The sequence below is a fragment of the Poecilia latipinna genome, unplaced genomic scaffold (genome assembly GCF_001443285.1).
Source record: "Poecilia latipinna isolate Pla-1442-1.1 unplaced genomic scaffold, P_latipinna-1.0 Scaffold402, whole genome shotgun sequence".
In the NCBI taxonomy this organism is placed as follows: domain Eukaryota; kingdom Metazoa; phylum Chordata; class Actinopteri; order Cyprinodontiformes; family Poeciliidae; genus Poecilia; species Poecilia latipinna.
The window spans coordinates 619,161-638,267 of record NW_015113018.1 but is presented as its reverse complement, the minus strand read 5'-3'; the positions used below and the strand labels follow the sequence as shown (position 1 = coordinate 638,267).

At 38.4% G+C, this 19,107-nt stretch overlaps 1 protein-coding gene across 3 annotated transcripts in view; it reads right to left on the bottom strand.

Moving 5' to 3' along the window:
• ush2a (Usher syndrome 2A (autosomal recessive, mild)) overlaps positions 1-19,107 on the bottom strand; it is a 211,267-nt gene that overhangs the window by 55,847 nt on the left and 136,313 nt on the right. For all 3 annotated transcript variants that reach the window (XM_015037369.1, XM_015037367.1, XM_015037370.1), the window contains exons 63-67: positions 11,429-11,652; positions 10,512-10,851; positions 7,172-7,369; positions 6,888-7,042; positions 1,459-1,657 (exon numbers count right to left, since the gene is read on the bottom strand). In XM_015037369.1, coding sequence (XP_014892855.1) covers positions 1,459-1,657; positions 6,888-7,042; positions 7,172-7,369; positions 10,512-10,851; positions 11,429-11,652 — 1,116 coding nt within the window. The remainder of the gene's footprint in view (positions 1-1,458; positions 1,658-6,887; positions 7,043-7,171; positions 7,370-10,511; positions 10,852-11,428; positions 11,653-19,107) is intronic.

Here is a 19,107-nt window from a genome sequence, read left to right as displayed (position 1 = left end):
TGAGAAGATAAATAAAAAGAAACATGGATCTGTGAGTACTTCCTATGTTAAAGAAAGTAAAACGTTAATGCCAGGCAGCGAAGGAGACAAACACGCGAAGCAGAGGAGCTCTTAGTCAGTTCTCAAGTTTTTAGGATGAAAGAAAGTAAATAATTTACCATTATTGGCAGTAAGAAGCTCAGCCAGTGGCTATGTCTGCAAGAGGCATTACCAACTGTATTAAATTTTAATTCTATATAAATATATCTTTCTTAAATTAGAAGTGAAGGTGAAGAATTCATCCTTCTGAATTTGAGGTAACGCAACCGATTCATTTTTGGTCAATTATGATACTGTTTTCTAAAAATAACTTAAGTTTGCTACAAACTGAAAGATCCTACATGACCTGGTTCCACACAAGAATCTGATCGTAAACAGTCTTTCCATATCAAAAATGGACAAAACACTGATGTCTTTACTTGAGCACAGCTAACTTAGTACATTTAAGTAGATAAAAATAATAAAATATTCTTAAAAGAAGTGTACACTATGAAATGGAGCTGCAAAGCAGACAAGTAGAAAGAGAAGAAGACATAAGAAGGGAAGAAAGACGGCCCAGAAGTGCTTCTGGCTTAATTTCATGGCTTTCCAGAGTCTCACTGGGGTATAGGAACCTTTCACACACACACACACACACACACACACACACACACACACACACACACACACACACACGTTGGTTACTTACGCCGGCGCTTGGAGTTGGTACAGTATTACAGCAGCACATTACCATCTCTATTTGGCATTGTTTGCTTTGCCTCATGCCTACACATACAGACACATGCTCACAACCCCTGACCATACAAGCCAACCACAGACACCATGGGAATACTCAGTTAGCTACTGGCAGAGCTGATACCTGGTCTGAATCCAAGATGGAGCAGCACAAAAAGCTGCGAGGCGGGTAAAGGCCTCTGAGTTAAAAAAAAAAAAAAAAAAATAACTTTTGAAAATTAAAATAAAAAAGTGGAGGAAAACCAAATCAGATTAGCTCTGAACATTTTCGATTGAGTCTCTTCTGAATAAGATGATCCCAAGAGCAGCAGGATTTATTGACTTTAAATTGTTAAATCACAGTTGCACTGACTTCCATAGACTTCCAGTCGTTTGAAGATTACACATTGTGTATAGAACCTCGCAAACAATATTAAATTAATCAGGAAAAGAAGGAAGAATGAGCAGATCAGGAAAAGAGCAGCAGAACAAGTGTGACAATGTGAATGAAAAGAAAAAAACCTAAAGGAAAAAGTGCAGAGAAGACAAACAAAACAAAAATAAGCAAAAACAAATAACACTATAGGAATATTAAGGACAGAGAAGGAAGAAATAAAGGTGGAGAAAAGAGTAAACTAGGAAAAAGTTAAGGAAAACAGTAAAGTTAAAAAAACGACAGCGCCAACGGGGTGATTCATGTCTTACCTGTTACAGTATAATTTCTAAGTCCACCAGTGTGTGTGAATATGGTTCCGACGCCAGTCTGGTTCAGCTGGTACCTCTGGATGACTCCCTTTGGACGGGAAGGAACAGACCAGCTCACATGGAGAGAGGAGGAGCTGATCGCTTTCACCGCTGGAGGCTTCACGTCCTCTGGAACGCCCTGAGCCGTCACTGCCACCACCTACCGACCAAAATACACAAAAACAAACAGTGACAAAAAGACTCAATGGCAACAGTTAAAAAGAAAACAACAGTCCTAAGCAAGAAGAAAAGCACATTAAAACACTGCATAGAAAATGGATCTTGATTAAACAACAGAGCGAGAGATTCCTGACAAAGCATGGAGTCACAGCTTTTAGAGAAAAGTTTTATTTTGGGTAAAAAACTGGATTTAGGGCCTAGCAAAATACAGGGATTCATCAGCCAGAATCCATCATTTACCTGCAGAAATAAAGACCTCTTAAGGTTAAACAGTAACCTTTCTAGATAAAATAAGAGCATAACAATGTACTAAAATTAAAAGCTTAGCAATAGCTTTATAAAATGAAAGAGATGATTAAATATGTTTGCATACTAAATAAACACACAGTTACTTATTATTTCTGCAACTACATAAAAAAATAAAAAAAGAGAATCAATAAGTGGCTTCAGCTCTTGTTTGCAAAGTGCTGTTGCTCAGTGTCATGACGAGAGTGACCATCCTATTGTCGATTCCTGGTGTTGTGTCTGCAGGACTCGGTGACTGGTGGTAAATGCGGAGATCTCAGAATCACAGGGCAATCTGCTGCTGAAGGCAACAGGGATATCCTGCCTTAATAGACTGTCACTAGCACTTCCACCAGCTGTCCCACACAATGCTATGCAATTAGATCGCTGCTACAACAACTAAGAAGACATACAAGCGCGCACACACAGATAAACACACACAGGTATGTGTGAGTATATGCGTTCAAGTACAGAGACGGAGACGAGGAGGAAACAGCAAAGGTGGAAGAGCAGACAGAGGGAAGGAAGACAGAGGGAGGAATGGAATCATTCAGGAACGTCTCAGTGTGCCAAAAGTTTAAATGTCAGACGGTTCAAATGTAACAGAAATACAGAAATAAAACTTTATTCACCTTTGCAGTGATTGGAAGAACATAATTCTTAACAAAACTAGTAGATACTGACAGGCATGCATCTGAAAGTAACTAAGATTTTATCCCTTCAATCCCACTTTTAGTCTTAATCCTGATATTCGTTTGGCAACATCACTGCAATGTCTAAAGTATTCAAATGCAATATGTTGATGTCAAAGTTCATTCTTTGAAGCAACCATAAAAAGTTTTATTATTCATATTTTTAAAAAAATGGAACAAATGTAATGTTTTGATGTATAGCAACATATTTTATTTCATATTATCATCGACTCCCTTTCAAAAATCATAGAAATTGAGTCAAGAGTGCAGAGTTCATCCTTTAAAGCAGTGGTTCCCAAACTTTTCCTTCTGCACCCCCCCAGTGGTTTCCAAACATTTTCTGCGCCCCACCTATGGATTACAAATGGCTGTCTGGTTGAAACGACGCATTAAGGGGGGCATCGACTTTTTTGGGGGCAAAATGAATGTACGTAGCTGAAAATAGACACCAACATCGGTAGCCTACACGGTACTTGTTCAGCTTAAGGTTCTGTATTGATATTAGCTAGTCATCTTTTAGCTAACATTACCTGCATCCAACAGCTTTACTCAACTCAGTCGGTTAGTTTGGAGGAAAAAACTGTGAAAAGTTATTTGCGTTTTGCTGGTTTGCTGTTAGAATCGTAGCGCTCATGTTGCGTTTAAAGGCGGCTTGGAAAAACAGGTTACAACATGTTAACAACAGATTAAACAGTTTTAACTGCTGATAAAAATGACAAAGGACACAAATATGGGAAGTGTGGAAGCCTCTACTGTATCAAATTGACATAGGAATAACAGAGTTGGCCATTCTAAGGTAAAAACCCAGCGCATACAGCGTTCATGTTTTTTTTTTTTCCATCCAGATGGCTTCCCGCGCCCCCCCTGCAATGACACGGCGCCCCCCCTAGGGGGCGCGCCCCACAGTTTGGGAACCTCTGCTTTAAAGATTGATTGTATGAACAAAAATCAAATCAGAATTTGGTATTTGTGTTGTCTACTTTCCTAATCAGCCATACCACTGTATGTTAACACCTACAGGCCTTAAAAACGGCTTCTGAAGCCTTTAGTTTGGACATTTTCATCTCCTAAATCTTTATGTATGAATCTGTAACACTCAACGACGTAACGTTTCTAGAAGCTCATCCTATTTTACACGGTTAGGGTTAGGGTGGCACTTGAAAATTTCAGACGAGAATAAACGAAGTATGGATTTTCATTAGCAGTATTTTTAACCATTTGCCTGCAATTACTATTAACACAAACATCATCTAATGTAGTCTGTATTCCAACTGTTTATCGCTTTCCTTTATTTTGTCACTGAAGTTTAATGTTTCTTACTTGTTCTTTGTTTTCACTTTTCTCCTGCCTTGATCCTGCAATGTGAAATACAATTAAACTCACGTTGCCTGAATGAGTCTTAAAGTTGCACTCCACTTGAACTGAATTACTGAAACAAGAATTACATAGTCTAAAGTTCAGATAATTGTTTGATCTCAACCAATCAAGACAGTCAGATTACACTTCTTAAAAGGTGCATGTAATTTAAAATGCTAAATGTTTGTGCAGAGAAAGATGCGAACACTCAAACACAGAGAGACTGTGAGACGGAGACAAGACGGACTGAATGGCAGCTGCGAAAGCAAAGCAGCTGCTTAGATAGTGTGATGGTGTTGAAGATGAAAGGGGTTAAGAAAGTAGGGAGATAAGTGTAAAGAGAAACTGGGAACTGTGACTCTTAGATCAGGCGAACGACAGGAGACAAATGGCAGAGAGAACAGGGCAAAAGGATTGTGAGACGCAGAAGGACCAATCGCTCTTCCTCGCGCTCTAAGTGACCAACCGTATTAGATCAGCACCTTCTGTTGTCACAGTAGGTGTGTGCTTGTGAGTGTCTGTGTTTGTTCACAGGCAGCAGGTGTGAGTGCGTGCGTGTGTTTTTTGTGTATGAGGGAGCTGATGCCAGGTAATTGCAGTGGTGTATTAGGTTAGTTCAAGTTATCCCATAATTGGGACTGTTTGGCCAATTTTCACCGTTGTACAAACTAATCCGACTCACTCCTCTTCCGTCCGCTGCAGGGAGAGTGTGTGAGCTTGTTTGTGAGGCAGACGGAGGGGAAAAATGGATTGCAGAGTTTGGGGTATTGGAGTACATGAATGCTCACACTGCTAAGGTTTTCCACCAGAACAAAAGTCTCAAGAAATTTAGTATGTGGGACAATATTTCAAGGAAGTTTAAGATTTCCTTTCCACAAATGTTTAGTCGTACCCCACAGGTATCAACCATCCTATCGTAACTTATAAATAAATCACCTTGGATATATTAGTTGGACCTTCCTGTATAAAAAAAAACTAAATCTGCCTAAGCATCTTTTAGTAGCAAGTCAGAAAAGTAGTAGGGATATGATTTATTTATATAGTGCCAATTCACAACAAATGTTTTAAAGTTTAGTTTTTTATTCAAATTAGTAAAAAGTTTTCCATCAAGCCACTGACTTGCAGCAATCACCTTTTCTAAACAAATATAGCGACAGTAGACAAATTAGCATAAGCTAATTCTATTTCTGAGATTATATTTCACTGAATTTTATGTATTGGAAACATTAAAGGAACATGTTCAAAAGTATGAGAGACATAATATTAAATAAGTACCATCAGAAGTTCTGATAGTTTATAGCTACGGTGTTTATGTGTGGCAGCATTTTATTGTTTTCCCAACTGGGAAGAGGGAAATATAACCTACAAGAACAAAGAGGGAACACAGGAGTCTGAATGTTGGGTTCCTGACACATCTAACTCTGTTACTGAGTCTTCTTTTTCTGATGTGAAAATGTAGAAAAAGGAAAAAAGAATAGCACAGTAAAATCTGTGATTTATAAGAATTCATCCACGGCACTTTTGAGTCATTACTTAAAACTTGTAGACTGTATTTGCTGAGGCAATTCTAAGAATGATCTGCAAACGCTCAGAAACTTTAATTATTCTGTTTGTCTTCATCCAGAAGCAAACCGTTGAAGCTTCATGTCACAAATAAAGAGTCATGTTCTTATAAGGAACAAAATAAAAAAAAAAAACATTAGAAATTGTCTTTAAAACCCTTATTTTTCTTAATCGACAGATTTAAAGCAGAGATCAATAAAAGAACAGTTATTGAAATCTAAGAGTTTATGTCTGATCCTTGTGATCCTCTGTAATACATAATGCCTTTTCTCTCTCCAGAATCAGAAATTACACCCAGAAAAGAAGATGAAGATGGTTTACAAAGACTGCATATGTCAAATCATCTTAAGCACAAGGTTTGTTGTTTCGTTCTCTTAATTTTGATAGAGAAATGAACTGTCATTGTTTTGCCTCCTCACTGTTTAATGTGTTAATTGTTTGGTAATTTTCCTTTCAATTCTTTGGCTACACATTTGGTACATTCAACCTAAATTTTTTTTACAGAATTGTGAAAGACACTACACAGTGCTTAGCAGTGATAAGCCGATGAAATTAATTGTTGCGGTGATATCAACTCAGCTACAGCGAGAGAGATAGCAAGGGAGAATATTTTCTGGATGTATTATGTCCACTATCACAAACATCGGCAAGACTCAGCAAATCCAGAGTCCTGCATAGAGAGGGGGAGCAAAAATAAGGCTAAAATAATTTGTTTCTGCAGATGAACATCACGGACTTACAGTGGAAACGTAACAGGTGAGGCAGATGGATGGAAAGCCTACATTATAATTGAGCACTAGAAGCAGGATGTGAACATTTTCATAAATTAGTTTTTAGCTCCAGCTTGGGTTTGGAAAAAAGACTGCAGATTATTGCATAAAATGATGACGTCATAAAGCCAAATATTGAAATTTGGTCAAAAGGAAAGAAGTAAAACTGAAATATTTGTACTCAGATAAGTGCAGTAACATCTTTCTTATTAACATACTTCATTAAACATCTACTTCTTTTGATGACTAAAAATGTCAAGCTCTCAGAGTGTATTAAGTCAACAAATCTAACAAATCCTCATTATATCAAGTTGCCACTTTATTGTGACACATGACAAACATTTTAATACTGTCAAAATAAAACTACTGTAAATTTTACACCACACATCAGGATTTTGTTTGATGTTGACCAGCAATTAAAAACGTCCAAAGGGAGGAAAGTTTTCTGAAGCCATTTTGCTTTTGTGTCATTTTATTGCCTAATGATTTATTGGTTAAAAACAAACTGCACCTTTTAAAGATCTGATAAGTATATTTGTCTCACCTTTGTGCTGTCAGTGCAGCCAGCCTGGTTACAGGCCCTCAGCTGGTAGACAAACTCCTGAAAAGGCCCGATCCCTCCCACATCAGTAAAAGTATTCTCATCTCCACGGTAACGCTCTTGTCCATCTCGCAGCACAACGTAATGGGTTATAATGCCTAAAATAAAACAGAGGAAGGTCTTTTCAAGATTTGAGTCCATCCACATACAGAGCTAACTGAACTGAGGGACGGACAAAGAGGACGCTTCGTAACACATCACCATAAGAAAGTTAAACGAACACGCACCGTTAGGTCTGGCTGGAGCTTGCCATTGCAGCTGGACGATGTCGTTTCGTTCACCCAGCCGACTCCAGCGGGGCGGGGCCAGTCCCCACGGTTTGTCTTCACTTGTTGTCATCGTCGTAACGTCAGTGGAGCCCGGGCCGAAGCTGTTCCAGCCCCTCACTCGATACTCATATGTTGTAAAAGGCTCCAGATCAGTGTCTAAAATGCAACATAACGGAAAATAAATCTGTCTTTCCCAAAGAAAATATTCTGTATTTGTGGTTGTGACCTCTTCCTTCCATTCAAACCTGGGACTAACATCTCTCATAGATCCTTTGAATCAGGTAGGACGGCGTGTTGAACGCACTCAAAGGGGTTTTGAGGTTGGCTTAGCTTTTTATGTCTTCTGCATTTTGCTGCTGCTTTGCATCATTTCCAGGCCTTATTTCTGCACCGGACTCAATTTCTGAAGCAAACTTCTATAAATATATTCACAGTAACCATGTCAAGCACATTAGGAACAACTTGGACCTGTTTTTTATGTCGCAGGCTTCATTTCCTTTGACACAAATTAGGTCAATTTTTGTCAGATAAATGTTGTTTGCAGTGTTCAAAATAGCATAAAAGTATTAAAGTTGTGTGAAAACTGGTGGCAGTTGTGCTGCAGCAGAGTTTCATTTTGTAAGGTAACAAATAATTTGTGCATCATAACTTCTCTCATATCAAGTGTGATGGGTCATAAGGTCAAGCTTATAAGTTTTGCAGTTCAAAAAGGTCCATGGTAAACGACTTAGATAAATCTGGACTGTTAAAATATGCTGCAGGAGACTGAAAACTCATCGGCAGTTTTATACAAACATCGATTAACCTGCTGATAGTTTTGTCGTCAGCCAGCGGCGTCATGCAGTATTATGTTTATGTTAATGTAAAGCAGATAAAGAGGAATATCTGATAACTCAGACTGAATTGTAATGCCAGGTGTGATCAGATATGCCTAAATCTATCCATTTGTATGTGAATCAGACCGATGAGGTCATTCAGAAAAAAACAGCAGGCACAGGACAGAATGCTTCAAAAAGATACTTCATACAACTATGCTGCATAAAGTATCTTATTACAAGAAACTGTAATAAGAGTTGGTGTCTGACTTTATTTTTCCTTTTCATAATATAAATGTTTCAAAATGCAACAAAGGAGCAAAAATCTATTGTTTCAGAAGACCGGGTGGAGTAAGTGAAAAAGAAAACTTCAGATGATTTTCAACCTCTTCCTTTTCTTAGAACGTATGAACCTTTAATGACACACAAAGGGAAGGTTTATGTCCACAACACCAGTTTAAAGATTCATCTTTCAAGCTGTTTACTATTATACTGCAAACTGTAAGATATAACACAAATATGCACTGCCACTGGTGCAAAGTTGTAAACATGTGGCCATGGCGGCAGTCCCCCGACGCCAAGATTGTTACAACCCTTCTGGTGATGAGGTGTTACGTTACAGGAACATATATACATACAAATGCACTTGCACACATACATGGGCACTGATTTTAGTAGTGCAAAGGGACTGCTGCTGTAAATGGCTCTGCTTAAACGGCCAGTCTGGGGCTCTTGTCTTTACTGCTGTCATAACTTAAGTAGCGAAACACAGAGGAACACAAATGTAAATACACATCAGACATCTTTGTTCCCCCAAAAAAGCTCTCAGTGCTTCGTCTGATTATTAACTTTTATGAATATAGGTTGTTTGTTGACAAAGCGGTACATTTTTATGGCTCTAACTGTAAATACAAAGCTTGATCTTTGTATATCATGATACTCTGTGTGTAAGTGTGCATGCGTGCGTTTGTGTGTGTGTGTGTGCGCATGAGAAACATCTGGTGTATGGTGGGTGGCGACAGCTTTATGTGCCTCTGCCCAGATGGTGTCACAGCATCGCCCTGAAACTCTTATCCTAACCGCTCTACGCCACACACACAAAGTAATCACAGACCTACAGAGGTACTAACTGAATTAAAACACATGTGAAATATGTGAAATTCTTGCTACAGAACCAAACATGCTATAAATACTCTTGATCACCTTTAATACTGAACAAAAAGTCTGCAATACCCAAATAAACCCTGTGTGGCTGGACTAAAAATGAAGGCGCAATCATCCACAGACAGACACATAAACTTACTCCCTTTGGGCTAATAAACTGTGGATCATTTTGAAACGGCATCTAAATGCCCGTCTTGCTTTAATTACATGCACGTCTACAGCTCAGAGAGGATTAGCTGCTAACAGCAATTACCTTACACTGCAACAGCTGTTTTAAGTGTAGCATGGTATGTGTGTGGTTCTGCAGGGGTGACGACCTCGCTGTACAGCCACCTGATTTCAGCAGCAAACACATTCAAATACACACTTCTACAAGCTCATAATGTCACCGAGTTCTGCTCTTTTCATAGATCAATTCTGCATTAGTTGTGCAACCATCTTACAGAGCAATTACAGCTGAAGTTGTTTTGGGGTACGTCAGTTACGGGAAAAAAATAAAATAAAATAAAAGAAATCAAGAGACTGACAATTCTCCATCCGAAAGCTCAGTCAGATCAATGGGGAGCCTCTGCAAGCATCAGTTTTTTAGTTTTACCACTTATGCTCAGTTTGAATTAGGCTGGGTTCTAATTAAGGTACTTTAACGCAGGAGTATATTTTGTTCTGAATTATTTGATAGTAGCTCTGAAAGTATGTTTATGGTTATTGTCCTGCTGTAAGGTCTACCGACACTTTACTTCGATTAAATAAATTTAGATGTTTCAAGGATTTCTCAAACATGCATGAATGAGTCAAAACAAAACTCTGTGTTTGATGAAGAAATTACATTATGACATGACATAAAGCTCATAAAAGTAAATTTTTGCATCATTCTGTTCTTTGTTCCATTAACTTATTGTCTATGAAGTTAAGGAAATATCTAGAAAAATGTATTTATGAAGCTTTTAAAAATAGGGTAAGGTATAACGCTAGTTTCCTCTCTCCTAACTGGTCTGATTTAGCTGTGTGTGCACATAAAACTTTTAGTTTGTTGCCATCTTATTTTGTAAATTTCACAGCTTTTGAATGGCCTAATTTTTTTTTTACTTTGTTCAATATCGTAATGAAACTCTAGGCCTTAATCCAACTGAGAATACAAGACAGGACATGAAACTGAAGTTAACTGAACCTCTATGTCCAATCAGACTGAGACTGAAATATTTTGCAAAGAAGAACTGGTAAAAATCCAATTTTCTACATGCGCACATTCAAGACAAACGCTAAAACGCTTCCAGCTACAATGCAATGAAAACACTGAAACAAAAACTGTATTTATTTACCTGTATATGTGAGAACACTGGCCTCTCCGCTGTACACCACCTCCTCGTGTGACGGACACAGAGTTCCTCCTGACTCTGAGTTCTCGGTATTTGTGTGACTGTTTCTGTCAGATATTTTGTTAGGGTTTCCACCTCTGTTTGTATGAGCTGGCAGGACAGAAGAGAGGGTTTCCAGCGTGGTGCTGATGAATGGCGCTTGTGTCACGGTCTGTGTGTCGGGGTGTGTGTGTGCAGTCAGGACCCAAGTGCAGGCAGTCAGAGATGGATCAAGGTCACAGGAGCCACAGTAAGATGTAGCAGCAGCAGCCACAGGACACACAACTCCCTGCAAACACTGGGGCTGCACAAAGGAGGAAAAGAGACCGCGCAATAAGAGAAGAGCTGCTTAGCATCAGTAAATATACAGAGCATCTTTCCTATTCAGATGTATACATTTTGGAGTTTAAAACAGCTTTTTATCATGCAAATCTAGTGCATAACTTTTTGCATATGTGTGTGCTTTACATGCACCTTAATGACATCATTAGGGCTAATGAGTGCTCCCACTCTTTGTCTGAGTGCGTGCATGTGTGTGTGTGCTTGCATGAACCATCCCATGCTGACTTAGGAACACACAAACACCACATGACCCGAGGTGATAAATGGTGGATGGCACATTCAACGGCTCCTGATGTGACAATAAGGACGAGTGGATGCTGAAAACTAATCCTGTCTGTCCACGTGTCCACTTAGCTGACCGAGACGTAGGCATTTTCTTCAATTGCAATCAGAGGGACAGTGTTTGCTGTTTTCTTCAGCAGAGCAATCAAATTAAAAATAAAACAGTTTGTCGTTGCAAAGTCTTGCAGAAGAGATGAGTGAAAAGTGACAATAAAAAACTGAATCCGCTTTGAGAAGCGTTTCAACTCGAAACATACCGGCATCAGCAGCCCAGCCGTGGCTTGATCAGCACAAACGTGCCGTTGGGGGTCAAAACCAATCCCATTGCAGCATTTTTCGTCCAGATGTATGACCTTTGACCCACAACACTGCAGCTTCACTGTGGCATTTCCAGAAGGGTGAATTGTGGGATATCCGTCGTCGTCCACACAGCAAAGTGAAGTTGAAGAGTTTATATACTCTTTTCCACAGCAGATAAAACCTAAAGGCAAGAAATGAGCTTGGTGTCATTGTTGTACTGCATCCTTACCTTAGCATGGCAGGTCATGTTTTTCTACTGAAAAACAAATACACAGACAGGCAACGTATTTATGGCCTGGTCAAATGAGACCAAAACCGAACACTTTGGATTCCATTAAACACAATGACTGAAGGCAAAAAAAAAAAAAAAAAAAAAAAAAAAAAAATTAAAATCCAGAAGCAATAGTGAAGTTTGGAGATGGGAAAATCATGGTGTGGGGTTGTTTTTCAGCACACCATGCAGGCAGACTTCATATTTTTCAGAAAAGAGTACTGGAAAAATATACGTTTTAGATACAAAAAACTGCTGTCATCTACCAGGATGACGAAGATGAAACAAAAGTGAATGTTTCAATGTGAAAGTTATTCCAAACACTCAAAAACTAGTTTCAGAGAAAAAAGCTGTGAGAACAGGTCAACCAATAACCAAAAGGCCAAGATAATTTTATTGATCCACTCGTCACCAACAAAGGCTTTTGTATGGAAAAAATCTCAGTAAGTGCGTCATTCCGTTTTACTACTCGTAACTCAGTGTGTGGACAGCTATGACTTAATTATGTGGTGGACTACAATAATAATAAAACAAAACAAAAAGCAAAGTACAAGCTTGAGAGAAAACACAATGAATTCAGGAATTACACACCTGCTTAAAAGATGAGTTTTCAAAAAGACTGATATTAGCTCTCTGTGCGTCTGCCTCCATCATCTCCATCAGCAACAACCACATTACGTTGTTGATCTTCTGCATTCCTTACTTACACTCTGCTCTTCATCTGATTTGCTCAGGAACAGTATTTAAGTTGAGCTGAATATTTTTTCTTATCATGCTTATATACATCCACCTTCCCTATTCTCTCCTTGAAACCAAGCATATCTCTCTTCCTCTGGTATATTCGCGGCTCGGCAGCAATATTCGCTGTTGAAAATGTGTAAAGGAAGAGCAGGCGTGTTTGTCGGAGAGCTGCCATCTCTGACAGTGATAGGTGATGTCTGTCTGCCACTGCATCACCTTCAGCAGCAAGGTGACATTTAAAATACATGCTATTCCTCTATTTGTGTATGTTTTGGTGTGGAATATCAAATTTCAAGGATGTGTTTACTTTAACATTGTCCAGATATTCACTTTTCAGATTCAACTCACTTGAGTTTTGTACGGCTGGCATCCAGCTGGGACTGCAGAAGAGGCTCAACATTTAAGGCAAAAATTACTGCTGGGAAACATTTTGGGGGTTTGGAAGAGAGTTTAAAGGTTTTAACATTTGAATTCTTTAAAACTACACAGTGGAGCATCATTTTCAAAGAAATATCAACATCACTGGCAAATTATTTAAACCTTTTTAGAACATTAACTTGACTTACATTCTTTGAAATTCAGCTGAAAGTAAAGCAAATTTATGGGAAATAAAAGCTGCATTAAAATGTGTTTTTTTTTAAATATGTACTTTTGCACTTTTTAAACCAATTTAAACATTTAGTCTTCTTAGGTTCCCAACTAACATAATTGATAGGAAACTAAAAATAAAAGTTGAGTTGTTCAGGTAGGATGTTTTCAGATATTTAGTCATTTGCACTGAATAATTAATAAAATGAAAATTATTAAAGCTATGTAAGATAATTTAAATAAAAAAAGGAACATATGGCATAAGCTTGAAATTTCTAATCAAACAATAAGCAAATTACATACAGTTGAGTTCATTCGACTGAAATATATTTCAGACAAGAAATGGAGCAAGTAACAAAAACAATATAATATACGGCACCCAAAACCAGCTACAGCACATCCTGAACCTGATTTTCCTTCCTTTCACATAATCTGTAATTACACTGAAAGAAGATTTGACCTGCAGATAGATAAGACATGACTAACGCTATATTAAAATGGGCAACAGAAACCCAAATGTTACTGTCATGAATTATTTTGTGTAGATGCTCCATGCTGAGCCCTGCTAGAAGCCACCTGGAGGGCGGCGGCCCACCATGGCCATCCTTAAATCCACCACTGCTTCCAGGCTTCGGTTGTGCATTCAATTAAGGTTATAATATACCGTGTTAGAGTCAGCAGCTCCCTACTGCGATCCTACATTAGAAATACAAATGAGGGTAGGAGGGTTACTCTAAAAATGTGCTGTGACGATAAAAGCGTTTGTTGTAAATTTGACTCGTCTGTCTTTACAGAACAATTTATGTGTTGCTTAGATGAAGAAAACAGCAATATGCTAAAAAGTCATTAAGGACTATTTAACAAGTAAATATATCCTTCCTGGTGGCATCATCTACCCCCAGCTGTGTTGGCTATTTTATTTAATAATGGACATTAAACTCTAAGTCATAGCTCTATATCATGGCCCTATAATGGGGCTGCAGCTAGTTATGAAGTGATAAATAACTTATTGTTTCACGCTCTAATCAGCATTCACACTTCATGCGCATTAAATGTTGTTAATTTAAGCAATCATTCCACTTAAAGGCCAAAAGTTGAGAATGGCACATATTTTATTCTGCGCTGTTGCAGAGCATTATATGCTCAACACATCCATCACAGGCTCCATATGACAGGGAAACGCATGTGTGTGTGATTGTGTGACATAAAGGCAGCCTGACGGCTACTAACTCACTTAGCAGCGGCAGATGTTGCGGAGCGGAGCGGGGTCTTGGTGGCCAATTCCCTCTGCGCCTTACTTCAGCTTCAATGACGCGCAAATAAACAGCTCAACACTTTTCTAAAATAGCTTTCCTTTACTCATCCCTTGTCCTCCTGCCAGTCTTACCTCTACTCCTCTGTTTAAACATAAGGCATAAAACAACCAATGTGTTTTAGTCCAAGATGCACCAAGCCAGTGGTTTTCATCTGTGGCCTCTGGTAGACCAGACCTGGACCCCAGCTCTTAATGGTGATCATTTTTAAGACTTAAAGTTTCTGCATTCCTCTCCATCCTCAGTCATGTTTGGTGTCTTTCCTTCTGACACAATCTGGTCTCGATCACCACCTTTTTCTTTGTTATAAAATTCTTTACTTTTAAAACTAAGTGCAGCTTGCAGCACCTTAGACAACTTTTTTGCAGATAAGAGCCCTCACTTCTTCTATTGCAACTTTTTCTCTTGGCAACATCTTGAGGATTTTCTCCTGTCACAAACTTTGTTTCCACATTTGCTTTTTTTCTGTCTCTCTGCAACTTTACAGTTCGGTCTGATGTTTGTTTACAATACTGCAGCTTTCGTTATTACTGCATTATCATCCATTCAGCAGAAATCCAATCCCTGTCTTTGTAAGCGTTATCTGACATGCCTGAACATTTGTGTTAACATTCTGCAACACACACACACATACACAGATTTTTTTTCTCCACCTCTCCATAAGCTGTGTTTTTCCAGTGATTGTCTATGCGTAGGCAACATTTTATTACACACCTCTTGTTTTCTCTTTTGCATCACTGAAAGCTTCAGCCCTAATCTTCAGATTTACGCAGGATTTGCATACATTCGTTAATAGCGTCGGGAGCGCAGCGTCAACACAAGGTGCTTAGACAATGTGAATTATTATTAGGGTTTCAGTCATTCCACTTAATGATAAGTCAATATTTAGACCCGCCAACGAACTAAAGATAAAAATGTGTGTTGTGGATTAGTAAATCCGAGCTCTCTAGGAGACCAAAGCCCCTCCACAACTTTAAACAAACCAAACACTTTTAAATACCTGAATATATTACAAGGGGTGTGGAACCAAGTGCACAGCAAGTACATGCATTCATAGCATTTCATTAAGCCTTGCAGACCCTCTGCTTGTTTTACAAATGTGCATCGTTTGTAGACTTCAACAAGAAAACACGCCAAAAGGTGTTATTCTCAGTAACTCTATTCACTTAAAAATTCATTTTATTTCTACTCTCCCGTACTCATGCATGCATGCTGCTCGGAAAATGTGTCTGTGTGTGCACATGCTTGCACTTTGTGCTCCTCAGAGGCCTGACTACATGTCATGTCAAGAGATAAAATCAGAGAGGATTGACTTTCTCACACAGTGCACAGAGTTCCCCTGTGAACACACACATATGGACGAGGAGGCAGCAATCACACTTGCATAATAAAAGAAGATGTACATGCTTTTTCCCAGAAGGCCAGTTGTCCTATTGTCTTTGAGAGTTTTTTTTGTAAACATTTTTATTTATTTTTTTTACAGCTACATTACCAGCTGGACTTGTTCATGAAAAACGTGCACAGTAATTCATTGTGGTTCTCAAATGTACACACAGTTTTCCCCTTTTAATGTGAAATTTACTTGGCACATCAACTGAAAAACATCTGTTAAGATGAAGTAAAAAACCAACAAATATGCAAGTACTTAATCACATAGTTTACACAAACTTATAAACGAAAACTTTGCTTCATTGTCAACATCCACTTTTCTTGTGCTTCTTGTGCAAAGGACAAAAAGGATCTCACTGTGCAAAGGTATCAGTAAAGAGAACAGTGCACAACGTGGCACAGCATTATTTATGTACTATGGATAACTGAGATGTTCCAATGAGGCCATTAAAAGGCCACCAGAAAGCTGCAGAGATGTCCAAGCAGCCTATTTTCAAGGACTTAAAATTAGGCATTGGAGTAAAAATTAGGTCATAAATTTCATTTTCTTTTGACTTATAAGGAGCACATAAGTTAAATGAAATGTTCATGCTTTCAAACAATTAATAATTAATGTTTTACTGTTGGACTCCACAAGTTATTTAGTTCTCATTTGTAGTGTGGAAGTTAGATTTAACAATACTTTGATTTAGCTGTTAAATATTTATTGTTTTACTTTCTAGAGTTTTAGTTAAGCAGGTTCCCAGATAATAAATTAGATTCTTGATTTAACTGGTGGTCAGGTCCCAATTTATTTTCTCAAGGCAGTCATTTACCTGAGGTAATACAACTTTGACACATTTTCAAGGATTGAAGTGGTCGAAAGTGTGAAAGTACTTCAAGTAAGTTTAGAGATTGTTGTTGCTGTGTAAGTAAAGGTCTGATTTTGAAGATTATAAATAAATATATCCTCACATTATCCTGGCATTTAGCAAATACAAATAATTTTAGTAATTGTAGCTGATCAAAAACAAGAAAAGCTTTGTCAGACTTAACTTCAGACAAAAGAAACGTGTATCTTTTTATTCAGTGTATGTATACTTTTGGTTTTAATTGTATGATTCGTATTTTGGAGAAACTTTGCTTTATGTGATACAAAAAAATGACAAAGTTTTATGTTTAAAACCATGTTGTTTAGAATAATTTACAAATAAACGAAACTGTCAATACATTTAGTAAAAAAAAAGTGAAGTACTTCTCTAATAATCTAAAACAGATTTTTGTAAAGACAGCAGAAATGAAACATAAAAAATACTGACATTGTGGTGATAAATTTATGATACGTTAACAGATCTATAATGTGTTACAGCAGCAATAAGAATACAACAAATGCAAATACAACTTGGTCTGACTGTAGCGTCCGACAGCCTGTGCTTTCACTCTTGCCAGTCATTAAAGTAAACCTAATAGAAAAGTCATCATCATAAATACATTAACAGAGAGAGAAATGTCTTCCCGAGTTACGGGAGCACTTTGTCTTATAAAGCAGCCAGACGCGGCTGTTTGGGATGCACTGGTGTTGGCCATTTTCTAACCCATCAATGCTGAGAGGCTTTTGGCAATGACAGACATTCACACAGATATTTACACACTGGGAAACTGAGGAAAACCTACAGAAAAAGTAAGCAAAGAACCAGTGGCAAAACATCTAAACTGCAGAGACATTCAGACGCGCATGAACACAGAGACTTGCGTAAAAAGTGTTGAATGGAGGAAGTTTAAATAAGAAGTCTATGCACATTTGCACTCGCACACAAGCAAATGCTTTCCCTCTCACTACGCAGCCAGCCTCTGAGTGAGCTAGCTTAGCTACTGGGATAATTTCCCTCCAGCAAATGGTCACTGTGCCCTTGAAAAACATATTTGATTATTACTTTTTCTCCCCCTCCTCTTTTTTTCTTTTAGCATCATCACAGCCATTTTCATCACGCGCTCTGATGATGGCACGGCAAGGCGCGTTAAGATAACACCCCGGCACCGCCAGGCTTTTAACACTTAAACGGTGAAAAGGGATATTCAGATTTGTCCTTGAACGTTTGGATAGGGCCTGCTGGGCTGGGACAGAGGGAGGGAGTAAGTAAGTAAGAGAAGGAGTTAAAGAAATGCTCACAATTTTAAGATTTACTCACTTTCAGGGGGGGAAAAAAAAGTGAGGTGGGGTGAGCATTTATGGTAGCACCCACAGTGAGAAATGGGGCTAGTGAGGTTGAAGGGCAGACCGAAGAGTTGAGACCTGGACACTAGAAAGAAAAAGTGTAAAGGGGAAATGATTAGTCAAGCACACAGTGAAGTGGGAGAGAGTTGGGACACCATGGGAGGCCGAAGGCTTCCCACAAGTTCCTTTAAACACCATCTAATCTCACTAAAGTCTTAGTTCTTATATACTAACCAAGACTCCAAAGAAAAAAGAATTAAATAAGATTATAAGTTGGTACTGAACCTGCAGCATAGCAGGAAGTACTGCGAGAAAAATGGGATTCTTCGAAGACAAACAGTGTTTAATATACTTGAAAGTGAAATCGAATGCTGTTTGAACAAACAAGCAGATTTGAAAGGAAGGGATTTAGCACAGAGACTTTGCGTGATTGTGTAACAACTGGAGAGCCGGAGGAAAAGATTAGAGCTCATCTCAATAACACACCAGAAACAAAAGAAGTGTGCAACAGCAAAGTTAGGTTAGTGTCACTGATCAGTTTCATCAATCAGCCACAACATTATGACCACTTACAGGTAGGAGAAGCAGTGATTCTAGCCTTGTTTTGTTGTAGTCATGAACAGAGTACTTTTAGTTGTAAACTGATTATATTTTAAGTGCAACTGAACAATTCACAAAATCAAATAAAAAGTAGAGTAGTTTATTTATTTTTTCATATATTTCTCATAAACTGTGGTGAACAAGCAACAGAGAAAACCACAGACGAGAGGATTTTGAAGGAAAGCCCATTCCAAAATTTGGATGAGACTCAAGATCTACCAAGTAGTTCTTTAGTTGGTACTTCCAGAACTATCAGACAACCAAGACATGGGCTACAGCTGTGATGGGCCAGGTGCTACGCTACTAATGGCGTGGAGAAATTCAGAATTTCTCATCTGGGCTACTGAGAAAAAGGGAGGATGTTTGGTGGTTCAAAGTCTTCTTTTCCAATAAAAGTATATTTTGCATTCCAGTCTGGAGGACGAATGGAGTGGCAAAGCATCCAGGTTGAATGAGATCCAGTGTGAAGTTTCCAGACAGAGTGATTTGGCAAGCAATATCCTTTGATGATGTTGATGTGTTTTATCAAGTCCAAAGTTG